Here is a 22894-nt window from a genome sequence, read left to right as displayed (position 1 = left end):
GGCAAGCGACGTTGCCGCGCCGCGGGCGTTTGTCGGCTATCGGGCTGTAGGTCCCGATCTATTCATTCGCGGATCGGCACTATGAGTCCTGCGGCGGTTCGTTCTGGCTCCAGGTCTTGGCCTGTGCGCTCCAGGGGCCCTCGCCAAAGATGATCTCGAGCGCGGACCAGATGTTTGTCACGTAGTGCACGTCCAAGTCGTCAAGCACAGACTTGGGCACGTCCGCCTCGACGCTCGGGCGGTTCGGTGCAGGAAGGATCACCGTCTCGACGCCAGCGCGGTGCGCCGCGAGGAGCTTTTCTTTCAAGCCACCGACGGCGAGCACCATTCCGCGCAGCGACACCTCACCCGTCATGGCGAGCGTCGTGGGGAGGGCGCGGTCGGTCAGCAGGCTGATCAGACTCGTCGCAAACGCGACACCGGCCGAGGGGCCTTCCTTGCCGACGGCGCCTTCGGGCATGTGCAGGTGCACATCGCGGTTCTCAAGGAGCGTCTCTTGCGCCTCCTTGGTGATACCGAGATCGTGCGCGTGCGTCTTGATCCAAGAGAGTGCGATCGAAGCGCTCTCCTTGATCACGTCACCGAGCTTACCGGTGAGCTGCAGGCGGCCCTTACCGGGCATCAGCGTCGTCTCGATCGGCATCAGGCTGCCGGAGCCGTTGCCGAGGTACCCGAGACCGAGCGCAACACCGGCCGGCATCGTGTTCGTGTATAGCCGGTCTTGCTGGTATAGAGGAGGGCCGAGGTACTTTTGCAGACGCTCGGGCGTGATCACGACCGAGACCGAGGCAGGCACCTCCATCGGGCGCCGCGGCTGCGTCGTGACCTTGGGCGCCTCGTCGCCGGCGGCGGGCGCCTCGTTCGGTACCGCGTCCTCACTCGGCTCGGGGAAGACTTCCTCGCCGTGCTCCTTGACGATCTCGAATGCGACCTTGCGGTAGACCTTCTCGAGGAGCTTGCGCAGACCACGCACGCCGCTCTCGCGGGCGTAGCGCTTGATCAGGAAGTCGATCGAGTCGTCCGGCAGCTGGATATCCGTCTGCGAGAGACCCGACGTCTCCTTCGCCTGGGGGGCAAGGTAGTCGCGCGCAATGTGGCGCTTCTCCTCGGCAGTGTACGACGACACTTCAATCACCTCCATACGGTCCAGCAACGGCTGGGGGATCGTGTCGAGGGTGTTGGCCGTGCACACAAACAGCACGCGCGAAAGGTCCACCGGCACGTCGAGGTAGTGGTCCATGAACGACGCGTTCTGTTCGGGGTCGAGCATCTCGAGCAGCGCCGAGCTAGGGTCGCCGTTGTAGCCACGGCCGACCTTGTCGACCTCGTCAATGAGGATCAGGGGGTTCTCGGTGCCAACCTTCTTCAGCGCCTGAATGGCCTTGCCGGGCATGGCACCGACATAGGTGCGGCGGTGTCCCTTGATCTCGGCCACGTCGCTCAGACCACCGACACTGAAGCGGAAGAACTGGCGCTCGAGAGCGCGCGCAATCGACTTGCCGATGGACGTCTTGCCCACACCCGGCGGGCCCACGAGACAGATAATCTTGCCTTGGACCGTGCCACGCAGCTTGCCGATCGCCAAAAACTCGAGGATACGGTCCTTGACGTCGTTCAGGCCATAGTGGTCCTCGTCAAGCACACTCGTAGCGTGCTTGATCGCATAGTTCTCCGGCGAGTGGACGCCCCACGGGATGTTAGTGAGCCACTCGAGGTAGCCGCGCGTCACGTTAAACTCGCTCGCAGCCGGCTCGAGCGTCTGGAGCTTGCTTAGCTCTTCGTCAAAGACCTTGCGCACGCTCTCGGGCATACGCAACTCGTTGGCCTTTTCCTTGAACTTCTCGACCATCTTGTCCTTGCCGTCACTCTCAAGGCCCAGCTCCTTCTTGATACCTTTAAGCTGCTCCATGAGGTAGTACTCGCGCTGGCGCTTTTGGATCTTGTTCTCGACATCCTTGCTGATCTTGCTCTGGAGCTGTGCGTTCATCAGCTCTTTTTTCAGGACAAGCAGCGCTTTCTGCAGACGATCCTCGACGTTCATCGACTGCAGCACGCCTTGCAGCTCGTCGACCTCGCTGCTCGACACGGCGGCGGCAAAGTCGGCGAGCTTCTCGGGCTCCTCAAAGACGTTGCCCGCGCCCTGCGAAATGCTAAAGTTGGCAATCTGGTCGCGGAACAGGGGGTTGAGGTTGGCAATGTCTTTGAAAACGGAAATCAGCTCCGACATCACCGCACGGATGTACTGGTTCGGCTTGCGGTCATACGGCTCCATGGTCAAGTTCGAGACATTCACGAGCGAAACTTCGTAGTTGTGCAAGAACGAGGTCTGGAACGGCGACGAATGCGACGGCATGTCGGGGCCCTTTTCGACGTCGGCATCGTCGATGTGCACGTCGCCCGAGGCGCCGTACGTCTTTTCTGCGGTCGCCTTGGAGGTCACGTCGTGCTTGCCGTCGGGGCGCACCTCATTCTCGAGCTTGTCATGGACTTGCTCGTCGGTCGGCGCTTTGCCATCCTCCGGTTCAACATTCGTGCGCGGCGTCGCCTCCGCATTGCTGTCAGGCACACCCACGGAATCCACAAGCTCCTGCTCGTGCTCGATCGACGAGGGCGCCTGCGTCTTTCCTGCCGTCTTCTTCGGGGTCACGTCGTGTTCGCCGTCGGGGCGCACTTCGTTGTCAAGCTTGTCCTGGACCTCGTGGTCGGCCGGCGCCTTGCTGCCATCGGCCGACTCAACATTCGTGCGCGGCGTCGCCTCTGTATTGTTGTCATTGACGCCCACGGAATCCACAATATCCTGCTCGTGCTCGATCGACGAGGGCGTCTGCGTCTTTCCTGCCGTCTTCTTCGAGGTCACGTCGTGTTTGCCGTCAGGACGCACTTCGTTGTCAAGCTTGTCCTGGACTTGCTCGTCAGTCGGCGCTTTGCCACCCTCCGGTTCAACATTCGTGCGCGGCGTCGCCTCCGCATTGCTGTCAGGCACACCCACGGAATCCACGACATCCTGCTCGTGCTCGATCGATGAGGGCGTCTGCGTCTTTCCTGCCGTCTTCTTCGAGGTCACGTCGTGTTTGCCGTCGGGGCGCACTTCGTTGTCAAGCTTGTCCTCGACCTTTTGGTCGGCAGGCGCCTTGCTGCCATCAGCCGATTCAACATTCGTGCGCGGCGTCGCCTTTGCATTTCCGTCAGAGATGCCCACAGCATCCACGACGTCCTGCTCGTGCTCGATCGAGGAGCGTGCCTGCGGCAGCGGCGTAATCAGCTCATCAATGCGAATGCGGCGGTGGGGATACAACACAGCCGTAATACCCTCCTCTTCATCCTTGCCGTCTTTTGTACCGGTCTGCGCAGGGAAGATGCTCGTGATCTGGGCAAAGACACCAACGCGGTGCACACGGTCGAGGCTCGTAATGACGTCTGAGTCCTCTTCTTCGTCCTTGAGTAAAAAGGCGCCGACGTACGGCTGGCCGCGCTTCATTGCTTCTTTGATCGCAGCACACACCTGTTGGTTCTTGATCACCACAGCCTTGTAGAAGCCGGGGAACAAGGGGCGACGTGTAATTGGCAGCGCAAGTACCTGAGGGTATACAGCCGGCACTGTGTTGCGCGAGACGAGCGACGAGGACGGTGACGGCTTGTCGCCGTTCGAGTCATCATCGCCGTTGCTGTTTCCATTGCCTGCGCTGCTGCCCTCCCGGTGGCTGCCGCCCTGGCTCGAGGCACCGTTGCCGTCGTCCGCCTTGACCTTCTTTTCATTGTTTGGCGCGGCGGAGCGCTCGTTATCAGGCGATCGCTCATCCTCCTCCTCCTCTTCTTCAGGATGTGAACGGTAGGGCGAGTTTTTGTTGCGCGGCATGAGCGCCGCCGCCGATGTCTGCAGATGCGCGGCAGGCGATAGGATGCGGGGCGAGCGTTGGGCCGCCACCGGCGTGCGCAAAGCCGAAAAGAACGGGGAGACCGCAGAAGCTTGCCGAAGCATACGCCCGCCTGGGCCGGAACCCCAGACGCGCTGGAGATGATGTCTTGGAATCATCACCTAGTAGTCGCAAGTGGCAAGAGGGGAGCGATGAGGCGTCGTTCCTTCTAGTCGATCACTTAAGCCACGTGGCAAATGCGTGGAGGCGCGCGACGCGACGCGTCTTTCGCGCACGATGGCGGACGTCGAGTAGGTGCCTGTTCTAACGCAGCGCAAGCAATAAAAAGCGCAAGATCGACACAGAGGCGGGGTCTTTTACGGACACGCTCGCGAGCCTCGCGTCGAACGCGGGAGACGAGAGTTTGGGTACGCCACAAAGCTCACACAGTCGACCCTGCCTTGGCCTGGAAGCGCCCCGCGCTCGAGCCGATCGACGCGAATGTCGACAGCATTGGTATGTTGCTTCGCTAACCCAGTATTTCAACAGATTGATGTCGAGGAACACCAGCTGCCTCACGCCCCGCCGCAAATCCGCATGTACGGCGCGACGAATGAGGGGCATTCGGTCTTGGTTCACGTCCACGGATTCTTGCCCTACTTTTACGTGAATGCTCCTCGCGGATTTACGACGGCTGCGTGCAACGACTTTAAGAACTATCTGAATGTAGGTCTCGCCACTCACACAGACCACTTTTGGCAACGGCGTCGTGGCCGACATTAGCATGGAGAGCAAAAAGAACCTCATGCAGTACTCGGGGCCGGAGGACATTGCTTTCATCAAGATTACGGCGTCGGATCTGCGCAGCTTTCCGCGTGTACGAGATACGTATCAAGCGTGGGGCACGGGCTGACACAGCGTACGGTCGTTTGAGCGTGGCGAGATTTCCTTCCGCGACTTGTTCGTGCCGGGCGACTCGATGGTGTCGTTTGACAATGTCGCCTACACGCTGCGGTTTATGATCGACCATCAGGTACGTGGAGGTACTGACCTAGATCGTCGGCATGAATTGGATCGAGCTCAAGCCGGGGCACTACACAGTGCGCAGCAACAATGCGAGCATTTCGCGCTGCCAAATCGAGATTGACTGCAACCCCGACGCGGTGATCTCTCACGCGCCGACCGGCGAATGGCTCAAGATGGCACCGCTGCGTATCCTGAGTTTCGATATCGAGTGCGCAGGCCGCAAGGGCATCTTTCCGGATCCCAACATCGACCCTGTGATCCAGATCGCGAATATGGTGACGCGCCAGGGCGAATCTACGCCGTTTGTCAAGAATATATTTACGCTGGGCACCTGCTCACACATTATGGGGTGCCATGTGATGTCGTTCGAAGACGAGGTCGAGATGCTTGAAGCGTGGACCGACTTTATCCAGCGCGTCGATCCGGATGTGGTGATCGGATACAACACATCCAACTTCGATTTCCCGTACCTCATGGACCGCGCCAAGGCGCTCAAGGCGTCGGCTTTTCCGTACCTGGGCCGCGAGCGGAATACACGTACCGAGGTCAAGGATACACACTTTTCTTCCAAAGCGTACGGAACCCGTGACTCCAAGAACACGGAGCTGCAAGGTCGTCTGCAACTCGACATGCTACAGGTCATGCAGCGTGACTACAAGCTGCGCAGCTACTCGCTAAACTCGGTCTCGTTCGAGTTCCTCAAGGAGCAGAAGGAGGACGTGCATCACTCGCTCATCACCGAGCTGCAAAACTCGGGGCCTGAGGCGCGCCGCCGCTTGGCTGTGTACTGTCTCAAGGATGCCTACCTTCCCCAGCGCCTGCTCGACAAACTCATGTGCTTCATCAACTACACCGAGATGGCTCGTGTGACCGGTGTGCCGTTCAACTACCTGCTCAGCCGTGGTCAACAAATCAAGGTCGTGTCGCAGCTCTTCCGCAAGGCGCGTGAAGATGGTTATCTCATTCCGACGTACAAGGGCGACGGTGGGGACGAGCAGTACGAGGGTGCGACTGTGCTGGAGCCCAAGCAGGGCTACTACGACAAGCCCGTTGCGACGCTCGACTTTGCATCGCTGTATCCCTCGATCATGATGGCACACAATCTATGCTACACGACACTGCTGGACAAGCGCACCATCGAACGCATGAACCTCAAGCAGGATGAAGACTACATCGTGACGCCGAACAACAACTACTTTGTCAAGTCGTCCGTTCGCAAAGGTCTGCTTCCGACTGTCCTGGAAGCCCTGCTTGCTGCGCGTAAAAAGGCCAAGGCGGACTTGAAGAAGGAGACGGATCCTTTTCGCCGCGCCGTGCTCGATGGTCGTCAGCTCGCGCTCAAGATCAGTGCCAACTCCGTGTACGGTTTCACGGGTGCAACGGTCGGACGCCTACCGTGTCTCGAGATCTCGATGAGCGTCACTGCGTTTGGTCGTCAGATGATTGAAGAGACCAAGCGCCAGGTCGAGTCGCATTACACTGTGGCGAATGGCTATGAGCACAATGCCGTGGTGATTTACGGTGACACGGACTCGGTCATGGTTAAGTTTGGTGTTGCAGAGCTGGAAAAGGCGATGGAGCTCGGCGCAGAGGCTGCCGAGCGTGTGTCGCAGGTCTTTGTGAAGCCGATCCGGCTCGAGTTCGAAAAGGTCTATTTCCCGTACCTTTTGATCAACAAGAAGCGCTACGCCGGCCTGTACTGGACGCAACCCGACAAGTACGACAAGATGGATACCAAGGGTATCGAGACGGTGCGCCGTGACAACTGCCGCCTTGTGCGCACGGTGATTGAGACGTGCCTAAAGAAAATGCTCATCGACCGCGACGTGCAGGGTGCAGAACATTACGCGAAGCAAGTCATTGCGGACCTCTTGCAGAACAAGGTCGACATGTCGATGCTTGTCATTTCTAAGGCGCTGGCCAAAACGGACTATGCAGCCAAACAGGCACATGTCGAACTTGCGGAGCGTATGCGCAAGCGCGATGCCGGCTCGGCGCCGGCGCTCGGTGACCGTGTCGCGTACGTGATTGTCAAAGGCAGCAAAGGCAGTGCCGCTTACGAAAAGTCCGAGGACCCTCTCTACGCACTCGAGCACAACATCCCAATCGATACACGCTACTACCTCGACAACCAGCTGTCGAAGCCCTTGATGCGCATCTTTGAGCCGATCATGGGTTCGCGCGCAAACTCGCTGTTGGCCGGCGAACACACGCGTGTGCTGCAAGTGGCCACCTCAAACGTCGGTGCACTGATGAAATTTGCCGTCAAGACGGTGCAGTGCCTTGGCTGCCGCACGCCGCTCAAGGACCAGAACGCGGCGGTGTGCAAGAACTGCAAGCCGCGCGAAGCCGAGCTGTACTTTGAGAAACTCATGCGTGCGTCGTCGATGGAAGTCGAGTTTAGCCGTCTGTGGACCTGCTGTCAGCGGTGCCAGGGCTCGCTCTCACAGGACGTCCTCTGCTCGAACCAGGACTGCCCTATCTTTTTCAAGCGGAAGCGTGCGCAGAAGGATGCCGAGGATGCGAGTCGTGTGATTCAGCGCTTTGATACAGCGTGGTAATAGTCTACATACCCCTACACTGTGACGATCTATGTCCGCCGCCTCTTGGCCATGCGCTCGCGCGAGCGCTTCATAATCTCCTCGTCCTCGTTGGCATCGAAGGGCGACGCGTCTTCGGCCTCGGGCGCCTGGGCCTGGGCCTGGGCCTTGGTCTTGCGGGGCTGCTTGACGGGCGGCGCGGGCTCCATGAAGCGCTCGGCTTCCGCATCGATCTCGGCTTCCTCGGCCTCCTGGCGGCGCTTGGCGCCCTTGTTGGGCAGCTCGATCTTGAGCTTGCAGACGAAGAAGCCGTCGAGGTTGTGGGCGTGGGGGAAGATGCGGCGGCACAGCGGCATCTTTTCGTCAAACTTCTTGCCACGGAAGGTCTTGAAGCCGTCGCGGCCAAAGTCGATGCCGGTCGGAACGATGCGCACGTTGGGACGCTTGCGCAGCGCGTATTCGACCACCTCCTCGTTCTCTTCGATCGTCACCGAGCAGGTGCTGTACACGACATAGCCGCCCGTCTCCGACTTGGGGCTCACACTGTCAATAGCACAGAGGATGAGCTGCTTCTGGAGCTGCGAAAGAAGGATAAAGTCGCGCTTTGACTTGTTTGTCTTCACACTGGGGTCCTTGCTGATGACACCCGTACCCGAGCACGGCGAGTCGAGCATAACACGGTCAAAGCCGCCCATCACCTTGGGGAACTGGCGTCCGTCGTAGTTGCACACCACCACGTTGCGGCAGCCCATGCGGTGGACGTTGGCCGTAAGACTCTTGATACGCGCCTTGTTGCTGTCATTCGCAAAGACGCAGCCGGTATTTTGCATGAGTGCAGAGAGGTAGGTCACCTTGCCACCGGGCGCACTGGCCATATCCAGCACACGCTCGCCGGGCTGCGGCGCAAGTGCAATGCACGGCAGGAACGACGAGACGGCCTGGAGCATGTAGTCACCGACAAGGTACTCGGGCGTTGCGCCAATCGGCACGGAGCTCTCAAAGACCTGGAGACCGACCTTGCTCCAGGCACCAACAGGCTCCAGACTCACGCCACGGTTGATCAGCTTCTGCGCAAGATCACGGCGGCGCGTACGGAGCGTGTTGGCACGGATCGTGACAGGACGAGGGACCTCGTTCGCCTCGAAGAACTCAATCGCCTCATCGGGCGAGAAGAGCTCGAGGAACATGTTGGTCAAGAACTCATTGTAGCCATAGTAGGTCTGGACGTCCTTGGAGAAACGCTCGAGGTAGTCGGCACGCGAACGACCGGGCTCGCCGAGGCTCGCAAGGTCGCCTAGGATGTTGGCTACCTCGCGGATGCGCATCTGCACGAGCTGGAGGTCCAGAGGCGCACGCTCTTCTTGCTCTTCTTCCTCGACCGTCGGCAGGAGGAAACTGCCGTCGGCGCCGGGAGGAAGCGCCTCGTCGTCGAGCTCTTCATCGTCGTCGTCGTCGTCGTCTTCGTCGTCGTCGTCAAGCTCCTCGCCGTCAAGCTCGACTTCGTCGTCGTCGAACTCATCCTCGGGAAGGTCGTCGAGGGTCTCGTCGACGTCCTCGTCCTCCTCGTGGCCCTCCTCATCATCCTCGCCTTCCTCGAGGCCTTCCTCTTCATCCTCCTCCTCATCAAAGGCCTCTTCTTCCTCATCTTCATCACCCTCCTCGTCTTGCTGTTCCTCATCGTCAAGAGAGTAACCAGAGCTCTTGAGAAGGAGCTCGAGACGCTCCGCCTCCGCACGCAGCTTCTTCTTTTGACGCTCGGTAAGCTTCTTGCCATCCTTGGGCAGGCCAAGCTGGCTAAGGACATTGTCCGCAGAGAAGTTCTCTTCGTGGTCGTGGCCTTCGTGGTCCTGCTCGTCCTCATCCTGCTCGTCGACCTGTTTGTCTTCCTCGCCCTCCTCGCTCTCGTCGTTCTCAACATCGAACTCGTCGACGTCCTCGTCAATATCTTCATCGTCCCACTCGGCATCGTCGTCAAACTCCTCAACAGGAGCCGGGACGGGCTTCGCAGCCTTTTTGCCGCCACGCGTCTCCTTCACCGGCGCCTTGGGCGCCTGGCGAGCCACCGGCTTCGCGGCCGGAGCCGGTGCACTGGCTGGCTTTGCACCTGGCTTTTGCTGCTTCACACCCCTCTTCTCCTGCCTTTGTTTGGGTTCAGCAAACGGCTGAGGCGGGGCCTGCTTGTTCTTCTGACGACGTCCCATGGTGCAGCGAGGGAAGTGGACAATGCCTCGTAAAAAATCTTTGGCGCCACGTGATCGATCGGGCGCCCAAAGCTGTGGAGCGCTGCACAGTGGTGTAGGGTACAATTGTTGTATGGGTGGTGTCTAAGGTACATTCATGGTGCTCAAGTTACATAATCGCAAATAGATCAGAAATGCTCGGAGTGCCGCGATCGCTTGTACTGGTGTTCGTGTTCAAGTCCCTCGTCTGGCATCGCCGTATCCTGTGTGGACACAGCTTTGTCCGTGGCCTCCGCTCCACTAATCTCTTCCTCAGGGGGATCCGGGTACGCGTCTTTTTCCTCGGGTATTCTGTCAAAGGACAGCGGTTCTTCGTCCTCTTCAATGGTATCGGTTTCCTCGAACTGGACCAACCTAAGTCGCTCCGCCCAGCTATCGGCGCGGTCAACGACGTCGCCAATCACCTGGGCAACGTTGCGGATAATGTCGAGCGATTCGACGGCCAAGGTCAGGATTTTTGTAGCAGCCTGCTCGCATCGCGCAGTAGGCAGATAGGCCGGAATAACGCCCTTCTCACTGTCCGTAGGAGTGGCGCGCAAATCGGCTTCAGAGAGATGCAGAGAAGCCAGCTTATTGGACCAGCATTCTGGCAGGCTCAAAATAAACTGGCGTACCAGCTTGCACGCGTAATCCGGCAGCGCATCGCTCGCGTATCGACTGGCCACGGTGATCACCGAGCGAATGATGTTGGTGATATCCGTCTGGATTTGCACAAGCTGCTGCGCGACCGGTCCAACCACCGTGTCGGGGTTCTGGCGCATACTTTCAATAAGCGCCCGGAGCACAGCAATGTGGTGCTCTGTATGCGCAATCGCGTACTGCAGCCAGGAAATGCAATACTTGAGACTCCGCCGGCTTTCGTAACTCACGGCCAAGCTCAGTCCACTCGCTGTTGCGCCCAGCTCTAGCAAGACCGAAGCCCAGCGTGAGTTCGAGATGGGCGCGCGCTGCGCTGTACGATGAGGAGGGCGCCGCGTCACGCTGCTCGGTGTCGGAGGAAGAATAGGAGCCTCGAGCGCAGCCAACTCGTCCGTGTCCATCACCGGTCGGCGCTGATGCGCCTTAGTCTCGGCTGTACTGCGGCCATGCGGGAGCTTGTGTGAATAGGGGGCTGCGTGACCCAGTGGCGCTTTCAAATGTCCCTCTGCGTCGCGTTGTGGATTGGCGGTGCACGGCGCTCCCGCGGGGAGCGATTCTTGCGCACCTGTACGCTCGTCACGCTGTTCTGAAACTGGGCTATGGGCATCGCTCATAGCCCGCTTCCTGCTTGCCGTCATACCGACGCAGCCCCAAGGAAGTCAACGATTAGGGTTGCGTAGCTGACCGGGCAATTCCGAGTTTTGCCGGAAGACTCGTGACTTGATCGGGCCCGATATGTGGAGGCATGCTGCTCGTGCTACGGAGCTGGGGGAATCGCATTATGGAGGCGGACGGAGTATACAGAAGAGTCTCCGACAAATACAATGTGGTTGCGACTAGCAATCACCGACTCAAGCACAGGATTTTGCGGCTTGGGCGAAGAGGCACCCGAAGTCGGCGACTGGATGCCATAAGCGGGAATCGAGGGGCGGGGCATGCCCGGCACGCCGGCCATCGGCGGTGGGGACACGAAGCCTTGAGTGTATGGCGAGTTGGGCACGGGCGAGCCAGAAACCGAGCCGCGGCCAAATTGCGGCGGGACAGACGAAGTCGGGCTGGCAGGCCCAAAGGCCTCGACGGGCGTGGGACTGTACGGCAAGCCCGGCGCGGCAAAGGGCGCCATGGAAGCGTGGCGCCCAGGGAAGACCACCTTGCCCACCTGCGACCGCGCTGCACTGCGGTTCGAGCCAAGCGATGCGTTGATCGAGTCAGCAAAGATGCAATGCAGATTGTGACCGGTAATCACCTGGTGCAGCGCGCCGGTGTCGACGTGGCGCACCTCGACAAAGTTGGGCTCGAATGCCAGCACATAGGGGTGGTGGAGCGCAAAGGAAGTGGGGTTGCCCTCCCAGTTGATGATCCAGTTGCCCTTGGAGCGCCAGCCATTCTTGTTGACATAGAACGCAAATTCGTTGTAGCACAGCAAGAACTCACCGTCGATGCGGTAAATCGCGACCGGCTTTACATTCTCGCGGCGCTGCACAAAGTCGAGCGAAGTGTCGGCGGGGTCGAGCAGGCCCTGCGTGTCGAGTGTCTCGAGGTCCACGATTTCGAAGCCTTTGGTCGTGCCAACGCACAGCTTCGACTTCAAAAAGTGAATCGAGCTCGACTCGGTAGGGATGTAGAACTCCTTGAACACACGAAGCGTGTCCTGGCCACCTTGCAGGAGCTTGCGGAAAGTCGGCTGCTTCTTAAAGCGCACATTCTGCTCGATCGGCTCCAGGGTCTTGATCGTCGAAGAGAGCGGGCCCGACTTGACGACACACACCAGCGTACGGCCCATGCAGACACCGGCACGGAAAAAGGTGGTGTGCGACGAGATGCGGCGCCCGCGCTTCAACGAGCCGACGGGGTCTGCCGAGTCTAGCGCATCCAGTGTGAAAGTGTATACGGACTGCTCGGCAAGCACAATCAGGATCTGGTGCTCTTCGAGCACGTCGACCTGCGTCACGCCAATCAGCGGCAGGACCTTGACCGGAGGCTGGGCACCTGCACGCAGGTCCGAGAGGTACACACCATCGTCTTTGCCGTAGATGATCTGGCGGCCAAAGTCGAATGGCACGGCACAGGTGATGCGATTGCTCGGAATGTCGACCATGGTCGACAGCGGGACAATATCAAAGACAGTGCTGCGGTTGCGCAGCACCTCTTGCCGCGCCTCGATGTGCTCGAACCACTTTTCGCGGCTAACCACCGTGCTCGCCCACAGCGTGAGCGAGTAGCCTTTCTTGCCGAGGCACGTAAAGGTGATTGCGTAGCCCGTTTTGGCGTCCTGCTTGGACGTTGGCTGGCCCGGCGATGGCCCGATGCTCGTCCGCTTGCCGATCGAAGAGCGCGACATGACCGACTTGGTGCGCGTCGCATTGCCTTTGCCGGTGGGCACGTCCTCGTATACCGTGACTTGGAGCAGCTCGAGCGGGATCGGCTTACGGTAGACCTTGAGCAGATCATTCTTGTGCACGATCTTGTGCTTGACCATAAGCAGCGCATGGTCAAAGAGATACAAGTGGATGTCCGCATTGTCGCTTTGCGTCCCGCTGCGCTTCTTGAGCGTGCCTTTAAACACCAGCTCACGCTCATCGTCGCCCAGGCGCAAATCCACTGTCTCTCCCGGCTTGAAAAAGAGCTGCTGGCTGAGCTGCGTTAGCTGCATGCGGTTCTCGCTGCGACCCGTCTCGTGGTTAACACGTGAGAGCAATGCCTTGATCTTTTGAATGACGAGCGGAAGTAGCGTCTTGTCCGGATTCTCGTCGTTGGTATACTTAAGCATCTGCTCAAACAGCAGCGGGTAGCGCGCCAGACGCGTCGTGGGCTTCGTCAGGTATCCGTTCAGCTCGAGCTTGCGTGACTCGGCCTTGCGCTCGGTATCCTCGACAAAGAGAGCAAAGAAGGGATTCGTCGACTTCTCCGTCTCGAGCTTGTGCCGCGCGTACATCTGGTTCGCACCGTACTGCACAAACGGCTCAAACTCGCCGACCATATCCAGGTAGATATCACCAATGCACTCGATCACCGGGCGCTGCTTCTGCCGACGGGTCAGCAGTTCGCTCACGCGGTGATTCACAGCGAGGATGTCCAGGATATTAAAAAAGAGCGTCTTGACAAATGCGGCGCGCTGTCCACGGTTGATAATGTGCTGCGTGCTCAGCGGCTGAATCCAAAAGTCGCGCAGGTATTCGAGATCGTGCACAAAGCCACGCTCAGTGGCAATGATCTCAAAGATGACTTCCTGGCGCTTGCGCTCGCGCTCCGGCACACTCTCATACACCTCCTTCGGCACTGATTCGGCCCAGAGCTGGCTGGAAATGTCCACGGCACTCTCTTGCACCTCGCCTGCGTCGACTACAGGCTGCGGCACCATGTGCACGCGCGCCTGGGGGTCTAGGTGACGAGGGCATGCAATGCTGTAGCACGGCGTGTTCCGCGAGCAGGTCGGGCTGTAGCACGGCGTAAGTAGCGTAAAGACGCCCGTCGGTACACCCGGCGCGCGCTTCGGGGCGCCACTCATGAACCTCTCGTCGTCAAATACGCGGCTGTCGCCCATCTCGGTGGTCATTGTGGTGTCCATGTCGTGCTCGTCATCAGGGGCGAGCTTTGACATGGGCGCCAAATTCGCATTCATTGCCGAATGTGACGAGTCACGGCGCGACGTGACGGAGCGCATGGACGAGCGCGACGAAAGAACCTGCGAGTCAACCAGAGTCGCATCGCTGCCATCGCCCAAAAAGTGGCCCCCTTGGCCATGCTGCCAGCGGAATTGGTATAGCTCCTTGGCCGAGTCGCGCAATCGGTGGTCGTACGTCACATCGTGGAAGAGTTTCTGTGCGTCGAGAGCACGGCCCAGCAGCAGCGCAAGGTTGCGATCCGACGTGCGGATAATCGCCGCAAGGCGGTCCACCGCATGGCGACCGTCAAACGCATCCGAATACGACAGCCCATCCTTGGTTTGTTCGGCTGTATTGATGCTTTGCACAAATGCACGCGCCACCTCGGACAGGAGTGCAGGGTTGGCCACCGTCCGGCTGCGGCGTGCCACCGGGGAAGTGGCACTGTTCAGGTTCGACTGTCCGCTCGGTACGATAATGGGTGCGAGCGACGCACGCGAGCTCTTGCGCGAGATGATCGACGTAGCATCCGGCGGCACCGCCGTGGGCGACGACGCGTTCGACCGCAGCACCGCATCCATACCTGCACCTGTATCGCGCAGCTGCGACAGGGCGACAGGCGTGTCAAATCCAGTGCCATTCGCCGCATAGTTGGTACGAGCTGCACTAGAGAGCGCCTGCATCTTGGGATCGCTCGAAGGGCGCACCCGAACCGGAAGAGAGGCAAACTCGCCGCCGTTCAGCGAGCGCGTGTCATCGCCAAGCTCGGTCGTCGGTGCGGCGCTGTCGTCTGGTGCACCAAAGTCAAAATTCCAGTCGGCAGAAGGCTCGGCGTTCGCCGGGATGGTGAGACGGCCGTCGGTGTGGCCGGGCTGCGATACAAGCGAGGCGGTAGACGATGTTGCCTGTATGCCCATCGAGCTCGACGAGCCACCGCGGCTGCTGTCAGTCATAGATGGAGCAGGCGAACCGCTCGTGCCGATCCCGGGGAAGACCGAGTCCATAAAGTGGCCTTGCTGCATAACGACCGACTTGGGAATCGACGGCGGGGTATCTTGGATCGCCATCAGGCCCATACCTGCAGAGACGGAGCGGATCGGTTCAGCTGCGAGGCCTGCGTCTGCTGAAGCGACCGCCGCGCTCGCATGGCGTGTAATGGGAGGTGGCACAGGCGCCGACGAGTTGCTGACTGAGCCGTACATCCGCGTGCGTGTCACCGGTACCGCCGGCGTCTGTGGCGCCGGAGGATGGCGCGCCGGAGGGGCGTGCGGGCTAACGCTCGCATGGCGGATCGCCTCGCGCGCGCGCGCTGCTCCTGGAAGGGACGGCTGCGACTGAGCTCGGTACGGCTCATAACCAGCAGGTGGGCCATGAGGAGCCGGGTGTGCAGGTGGTGCGCCCATGGGATAGTTCCAGCGCGGATTTTGCATATAGCTGGGACGCACATTCGTGTTCTGATTTGGGGGTAGTGAACCTTGCGCACGGCGCGGCGGCTGCGCAGGCGTGCCGGAGAAGCTCGACTTTGAGCTGAGCGAAGGGCGCCCAAAGATGTCTTCGAACGCGGCCGTGCGCTTGTCCGCCGAGGCGGGCTCGTGTGAACCGTATGGCATCAGGGTCCGTGTCAGGCTATAACACAGACACCTCTCTGCCAGGAACTAGGCTCGACGCGTCAAGCTGCGCTCAGGCGCTCGACTCGGGTGGCAAGAGGTGCGCTGCTTCGCAACTGACGTAGTAACAGTCACAAAAACCACTGTACACGACCAGCTGGTAACGGCTGAGTACGCTGTTGTGGAAAGAGAAAGTGTCCCTCTCACAGACGCGCCACGAACGTCACAATGTGGCCCTGACCAGGATGCAGCCCTGCGCCAATTGTCCCGCTTTCGCATTTTCCCATTTCTCCACCGTCCTGCATTTGGTATATTTGAAATTAAGTTTTAACTGGCCGCCGGCATTGTGGAGCGGCAGGCATCGGCGCAGGGCTGGCACAAAGGGTTCGGAGAGCTTATTCTCTACTGGGAACTACGCAAGTAAGGAGCGCCTGTAAGCTCAGATGCGATAAGTAGTAAGACCACGATAGTGAGACTTCATACGTTGCTTGATCGAGCGGACGAAAATCATTGTTCTAATTTTGACACTGACAGTCCGACAAGAGAACAAACGGATTCTTACCAGTGCACCAGAATAGCGTGCCTCTCGGCTGCGCGACTGCGGCACCAATGTGGAGCCGATCCCCGGTCAACGCGTACCCGATCAGTCAGCACTGCCCTGATTTTAATTGTGTGGAGGCACAGCCGCCGGAAGTGCGTGGAACTGGTGTGCACGGCGCAGCCTGTCTTCCGCCGTCCTGGCGTCGCCGTCGAATTGACGATGGCAACGCCACAAACACAGGACTCCAATGCGTCTAGTGCAATCCTCAATAACCTGTCGGATAGCATTGTACGTTTCCCTCCCTGACCCAGTCCAAGCGCGGCTCTTCTTCAGCTGTGGGTTTGTTCATTGCCATCTTCTTTGGACTTGGCGTGGTGACACTTGGTGTCTTTTTCTTTTTGCGCCCACGGCACAAGGTATGTAGGGCGCCTAACCCAGAATTTATATGCTCCCAAGACGAAATACGCGGGCCGAGGCTATGCGCAGTCTGAGTTTTCTAAGACAACTTTCCGATGGCTGCCTTCAGTGCTGCGCAAGAGCATGCCAGATGTTAAGGCGGCGGCCGGGACTGATGCGACTGTATTCCTATACTTTTTGCACATGGTCCGGTGGTCGCTCACTATTATTGCAGCGCTCACTTGTGTGGTGTTGATCCCTGTGGACTTGTCATACAGCCTGTCCCATGTCAAGACAAATACGCAGCCAGATGCACAGGGCAATACAACCTCCCAACAAAATGACCAGGACTATCTCTTGTATGTCACGATGAACCAGGTCAGCGGGCCGCGCTTGTGGGCACACGTCACCCTCAGCTACCTAGCCACACTGATCGCCTTGACCTTCATCTTTTTGTACTACAGAAAGGTGATTGCGCTGCGCCAAGATTTTTTTACTTCGGTCCAGTACCAGCGCAGCTACTACTCTCGTGCCCTGATGATCACAGATATCCCTCCCCAATACCAAAGTGACAGTGGTCTGCGCGAAGCGCTCACAAGCGCCCACATCCCTTATCCTCTCTCGGAAGTTCAGATCGGCCGCTCTATGAACAATCTCCCTGAGCTTATGCACGAGCAAAAAGAGACAGTCATGAGGCTAGAGTCGTGCCTGAACAAGGTCCTGCGGCACAAACACGCAAAACGGCCGCTGGTTCGTGTGGGCGGGCACATGGAGAATCTCATGGGCGGCGCCAAAGTGGATGCAATCGACTACTACACAGGTGAACTCACAAGCATTCAGCGGGATATCAGCGAGGCACGTTCGGACAAGGTCGAGGGTGAGCCCATGTCGTACGGGTTTGCTTCCTTTGCTGCCATTGCCTACGCACACACGGTGGCCAAGGCACTAAGCAAAAAGCGGGCGCTAGGCATGCGGATCAAGCTTGCTTCATCTCCACGCGACATCCTTTGGCAGAACCTTGTCATGTCGCGGGAGCAACGCCGGAAGAACAAAACACTGGGTCTTGTGTACTACGCCCTTCTATTTTGTGTCAACCTTATTCCCCTCGCTGTCGTTGCATTGATCGCAAACATGAACGCGTTTCGCGATAATCTCACATTCCTTCGCGACTGGCAAGCTAGGAGCCAGCTGTCGTTTGCTGCTGTATCAGGTCTGCTCCCACCCGTTATCTCTATGCTCTTTGCATTGGGCCTGCCCATTATTATGCGGCAGATTGCAATGTACCGCGGCGTGCGTACGCGTGAGTCGCGCGATGCAGCGCTCTGTGGCCAGTATTTTGCCTTTCTTATCCTGACACACTTTTTGATCTTTTCATTAATCAGTGTGATTTTGGACGTGGCAGTGATTCTTATCGTCAAGGTACGCAGACACGAGGCGGCATCCCAAATTCTATCGGAGCTGTGGAAGCCACTGCTTGAACGTATCGCAAAGCGGTTCCAGGGCTTGTCCGGGTACTGGATGACGTGGATTGTCCTGAAAGGGTATATGCAGCTCTTCGAGCTGGCACAGATTTACCGCCTCGTTGTGGTCTGGATTCACAAACACACCGCACTTCGTACGCCGCGTGAGCTTTTCGAGATTGCACGGCCGCCTTTCTTCTTGTACTGGACGTACTATGCCGAGCTGCTATTCCTTGCCGCCATCGGCACTGTCTATGCACCGCTTGCACCGCTTGTCGTCGCATTTGTTGCGGCTGTATTTTGGATGGCATCGGTCGTATACAAGTACCAGTTCCTCTATGTGTACAGGACGAAAAGCGAAACCGGCGGTCGGTTGTGGAGTATCGTCATCAATCGCCTGCTCGTGGTGATTGGGTGCATGCAAATCATTATTGCGATTGTTGTCGGGCTGTACCAATCCTGGGTCGAGGCCGTGTCTTGTATCCCGCCTGTGCTATTCGTAATCGCGTTCCGTGTTTATTGCCACTTTAAGCTTGAGCCCAAGTTCATGTGGTACACCCCGTCGGCGATGGACTTGGCCAGGACTAAGGTGCATGTGCACGACGCCGACCGGCAGAGGCTGATGCGCCAGTTTGGTCACCCTTTCTTACACGAGCCCCTATTGACTCCTATTGTCCACGCCAGCATGATGAACAATCTGTCAGACATCTACGAAGGACCGGTTGAAAGCAGCTCGGTGCTAACTGAACTGGACAGCGAAGGTGTCACTTCGAAAGAAAATGATATCATGCTGGGTGACATCAAACGTGATTCTGTCATCTCGTTGCCGTTCAACCCATCCAGTGACGCGAATCATGAGATGGTTAGTGACCCGTACCAGGCCATGATACACCGTCAATATGCAACGACACCTAATGATACTGACAATGAATTTGACTTCCAGCCACCGGCTCCCTTTGCCAAGCGCCCCTCCAGTATGATGAGTTATGATTCTGGCTTTTCCGCACTTGCAAAGAGCGACGATGTCCCTCCCCTACGCCAAGGCACTTATGAGTATCCTATGCCACAATTCGTGCGCCAGGGATCGGACAATGGGCCACAGTTTGCGTCTGATTTGTACTCGACATCGCCCAAGTCTTCAAGCCAGCATCTACCTTTGATGCCAAGTCAAAGGGACGCTACGGCACAAGGTGCTTTGCAAGCTATACCCAGCTCCCTTATCCCGTCTCGGCCTACTGTGTCACCTCTGCCGCCCACGGCTAGTGCGACCGATTTGATCGCGTATTATTACGAGGACAACCAGAGCCGGGCCTCGCTCGTCAATCTCAGCGAAACACCATACCTGGCGGATGACGCGCCAGTGCGGATTAACCTTTCACCTGAACAAAATTACTCAGAGGCATTCCCTGCGCCCCATGAAGCTGGCACTGGTGCCCAGGTGGATGCTCGGCACGACACAGCCCCTCTCTCGCCGTACCGTCCCCCTTCGGGGCACACTGAGTAAATATCTCACTTGCCGATCTATTGTAGAGACAATGGTTCTAATGATAAGGGTTCTACACATCAAGCGGTTTTGCTCCGGTGATGTCTACTACTTGTGACGTATTAGGATAGGCAGGCAGCTGTAAATCATATTTGGCTGATACCGTAGGGTCAACAAAGCGGCCGCCAAGCCAGTGCTTCTCGCCTGCAAACGAAGCGACACCCATTTTGGGTGCGGTGAGTGACACAAGGACATTGGGCTGGAACGAAGAGGCCAGCTCGGATGTAGATGGGCCTTCATCGACGTTCCACGAAGATGGAATGTCGACCGAGACAATCGGCACAGCGCGCTGTGCCTTTTGAGCGCGAATCATCGCTTCAAGTGCAGAGCGGAACGGCTCGCGCGGCTCACCATGGAAAGAGAACCCGAATATCGAGTCGAGAACGACATCCGTCTCCTTGCTTACCTGCGTCTCAAATGCATTCGTGTCAATGAATGGGACAGAGAGATTACGGAGTTGTTGAACCAATCCCTGAATTAGCTTCAGCCACATACGTCAAATAGAGGGGCCTGTTTTGCCTTGGGGTACCAGATTGTAGGGCTGTACCCAAAGTGGTGCAGATGGCGCGCCGCTACAAGACCATCGCCGCCCTGGTTGCCCGGGCCACAGGCGACCAAGATGCGCTTGTGTTGGGCAGGCGGGTAGCTGTGGAATACAGCCTCTGCGCACGAAAGTCCGGCGAGCTCCATGAGCTGATCAATGCTAAACCCTCCGGCTTCCGACATCAGATCCCGGTCAATCTGCTGTGCAGCCGCGCTTGTCAAAAACCGCATCGCGAGCATAGTGGCGTTGTGGTGGCAGGGTCCAGGTGGTCTGTGCAACGATTATGTAATCATACATGCCCGGATTTGGATGCGGACATAGAGCCCGTTGCTTTGGTCAAGCAGGGACAGGCGCGTTCAGATCGTCACCTCCTATCCACGATGGGCGCTTGTGGCATCTGCTGCTGCGTTTTCGGTCTCCTCAATGCGGTCTTGCTCTATATTTATGAGTGCATTGAGGTGCTGATCTCGTATTTCTTCAGTCCCCTCCCCCCTGTTCCCCGTCCCGAGAACAAGTTTGGTCATGTGGCCGTGATCGGCGCTGGTCTTTCGGGCATTTCCACCGCTTCTCAACTGGTTGCGCAAGGTTTCCAGGTTACAATCTTTGAGGCCGCATCCGAGTCGGGTGGTATCTGGGCTAATGTGAATTCGACGAGTGGTCTTCAGATCAACTCGATGCTGTACCGCTTCCATCCTCTCGTGCACTGGACTTACTGGTATCCCCACCGTGACCAGGTGCTCCAGAACATCCGCAAGATTTGGAATGTTTATGGCCTCAAGAACCGTACCCGCTTCAACACTCGTGTCACCAAGGTCGAGCGTCATTCTTCTTCGACCAAGCTCGAGGGCGAGGAGGGCCATTCGCGCTGGGTGATCAACGGAAATCAGTCCGAGATCTTTGATGGTCTTGTCGTGACGATTGGAACGTGCGGAAAGCCTAAGATGCTCAAGCTTCCGGGTGAAGAGCAGTTCAAGGGCAAGATTGTACACTCGAGCCAGCTGGACAACATCGACTTTGAGGGCAAGAACGTGCTCATTGTTGGTGGTGGTGCTAGTGGTGTCGAGGCTCTGGAGCTGGCTGTGAACAAGGGTGCCAACAAGCCGACCATCCTGGCTCGCAGTGACAAGTGGGTTATTCCGCGCAACTTTGTCGTTGATTGTCTGCTTTCTCTCCAGCCCTTTGGCCGTGAGATGCCATTGTCGTTCGTCCCTGAAATGTTCCTGAAGACGTTCCACTACCGCGAACTTACGGAGAAGATGGCTCCTGTCCAGGGCTTCTACACTGGTACGCCCATCGTCAACAACAAGGTCCTGTCGCTCGTGCGCGAAGGCAAGGCTGATTACGAACGCGGTGACGTGCTAAAGGTCAAAGGCGATGGTATCGAGTGGAATGCTCGCAAGCGTGGTCAGAAGAAGGGCGAGGAAGGCGAGATGCGTTTCAGCGAGGCTGATATCATTGTCATGGCTGGTGGCTTCGAGCGTCCCTCGTTTGACTTCCTGCCCGACTATCTCTTCCCGGAGGGCTACTCTCGTCCTAACATGTACCTGCAGGTGTTCCCGATCAATGACTGGAGTGTTGTGTGCACCAACTCGACTTTCCACGACGCTGTTGGCACCGTCGGCCACTTCCACATTGGCGTATATGCCCGCATTCTTAGTCTGTTTTTGAACGACCCGAAGACACGCCCCAAGCCTCATGACATGCGCCTGTGGGTCGACGTGATTCGCTTCATCAAGGAGAGTGCACCGGGTGGCCAGCTCGAGTTCTTCACCTACATGGAACTGTGCCTTTGGTTCGTGTTATTCCTGTGCAGTCGCTTCGAGCGTCTTCAGTACGTCTTCTACGTTCTGAATGGCTATGGATTCTGGGTCAAGGACCCCAAGACGGACAAGCCCAAGTTCCGCCTCACGCTCAGCAACATCTTCTACCGCCTTCGCCATGGCCTGGTCACGCAACGTGCTGACCTCGTGCTGAATGCGGCCAATGAGTCGAAGGAGGAGGAGAAGGAGGAATAGGATAACACACAGCGCCTTACGCTGATTTGATTTGTAGTAAACTCAGAGCTCCTTCATTAAGACATTGCTTGCATGAGCTTTGAACCAGGGTGAAGGATAGAATGGATGGCAGAGACATGCACTTTGAGAATGCGATGAAATTTAGAGCATTTTACATCGGATAGGATTACTCGGAATGTACAGGGGCCCATATGATGGGAATGCCGGGGTAGAGAATGACACTGTCATAATCCATGACAATGTGATTTATTTTTTTGAAAGGTTGGAGGAGGGTAACACGACCAATTAACATTTAGACAGGTTGTAGGGCCGATTAGCCGGTTGTTTCAAGTGATCACAATAATACCTTAGGTGGACGACGCCTTGGTCGGATCGAGTATGTCCTGGGCGTGCTTTGCGCTAAGGTTGGCGCCCATACGATGCTGCTTTACACTGGCAACAACACGGACACCTGCGCGTAGAGATTCCAGAATCTCTTCGCGACGGTCTTCCTTCAGTAACTCATCCGCCACTTCCTTCCGGGCAAGAGCGGGGTCGCGGTTGCATGCAATAGCAGCAGCCACAGCATCCTGCTCACGCTTGCGGCACATCTTGGCATACAAGAGACCACAGGCGTTGCATAGCGTGCGCGGTCCGGTTGGACCTTTGCGCCATTCAGGCGTGGTAGTTGCTTGACAACCCTGGCACACATGGTTGCCCGAGTGCTTGGAGCGGCCACCCGTCTTACCCGTCTTGGTGAACTTGACCGCTGCAGGTCGAACCGGGGAGCCAGGCGATTCTGAGACACTAAGACGACGTTTGGCGTCAACCGTAGGACTCGAGTCCGAGTACATTTGTTGGGGACTCAAGGATTGCATACGCTCAGTGCGCTGAGGATGGGCGGG

The 22894-nt window shown here is 57.9% G+C and overlaps 6 protein-coding genes across 6 annotated transcripts; 3 read left to right on the top strand and 3 right to left on the bottom strand.

The window, feature by feature from the left end:
- Window positions 1-79: 79 nt before the first annotated feature.
- Window positions 80-3856, bottom strand: PIM1 (endopeptidase La; the record flags this gene model as incomplete). Its single annotated transcript, XM_060265868.1, has 1 exon — window positions 80-3856. The coding sequence occupies one exon, from the start codon at window positions 3854-3856 to the stop codon at window positions 80-82; it is 3777 nt and encodes a 1258-aa protein (XP_060121851.1).
- Window positions 3857-4151: 295 nt separating this feature from the next.
- Window positions 4152-7441, top strand: POL3 (DNA-directed DNA polymerase; the record flags this gene model as incomplete). Its single annotated transcript, XM_060265867.1, has 7 exons — window positions 4152-4165; window positions 4188-4282; window positions 4305-4370; window positions 4393-4580; window positions 4603-4742; window positions 4773-4887; window positions 4910-7441. 7 exons carry the CDS (start codon window positions 4152-4154, stop codon window positions 7439-7441), a joined length of 3150 nt encoding a protein of 1049 aa, XP_060121850.1.
- Window positions 7442-7470: 29 nt separating this feature from the next.
- ROM2 (RHO1 GDP-GTP exchange protein 2) lies at window positions 7471-14980 on the bottom strand (the record flags this gene model as incomplete). The annotated part of the gene is made up of 3 exons (XM_060265866.1): window positions 7471-9512; window positions 9902-10727; window positions 11093-14980. The coding sequence occupies 3 exons, from the start codon at window positions 14978-14980 to the stop codon at window positions 7471-7473; spliced, it is 6756 nt and encodes a 2251-aa protein (XP_060121849.1).
- Window positions 14981-16592: 1612 nt separating this feature from the next.
- On the top strand, window positions 16593-19171 carry MJAP1_001917 (uncharacterized protein; the record flags this gene model as incomplete). Its single annotated transcript, XM_060265865.1, has 3 exons — window positions 16593-18538; window positions 18593-19024; window positions 19111-19171. The coding sequence occupies 3 exons, from the start codon at window positions 16593-16595 to the stop codon at window positions 19169-19171; spliced, it is 2439 nt and encodes an 812-aa protein (XP_060121848.1).
- Window positions 19172-19464: 293 nt separating this feature from the next.
- MJAP1_001916 (NAD(P)H-hydrate epimerase) lies at window positions 19465-20225 on the bottom strand (the record flags this gene model as incomplete). The annotated part of the gene is made up of 2 exons (XM_060265864.1): window positions 19465-19863; window positions 19947-20225. The coding sequence occupies 2 exons, from the start codon at window positions 20223-20225 to the stop codon at window positions 19465-19467; spliced, it is 678 nt and encodes a 225-aa protein (XP_060121847.1).
- A 150-nt stretch (window positions 20226-20375) lies between these two features.
- On the top strand, window positions 20376-22010 carry MJAP1_001915 (uncharacterized protein; the record flags this gene model as incomplete). Its single annotated transcript, XM_060265863.1, has 1 exon — window positions 20376-22010. One exon carries the CDS (start codon window positions 20376-20378, stop codon window positions 22008-22010), a length of 1635 nt encoding a protein of 544 aa, XP_060121846.1.
- Window positions 22011-22894: the final 884 nt, after the last annotated feature.

Source organism: Malassezia japonica, chromosome 3, assembly GCF_029542785.1.
Source record: "Malassezia japonica chromosome 3, complete sequence".
In the NCBI taxonomy this organism is placed as follows: domain Eukaryota; kingdom Fungi; phylum Basidiomycota; class Malasseziomycetes; order Malasseziales; family Malasseziaceae; genus Malassezia; species Malassezia japonica.
Note: the sequence above shows the minus strand (reverse complement) of the source record. Positions and strands in the feature narration are given on the sequence as shown.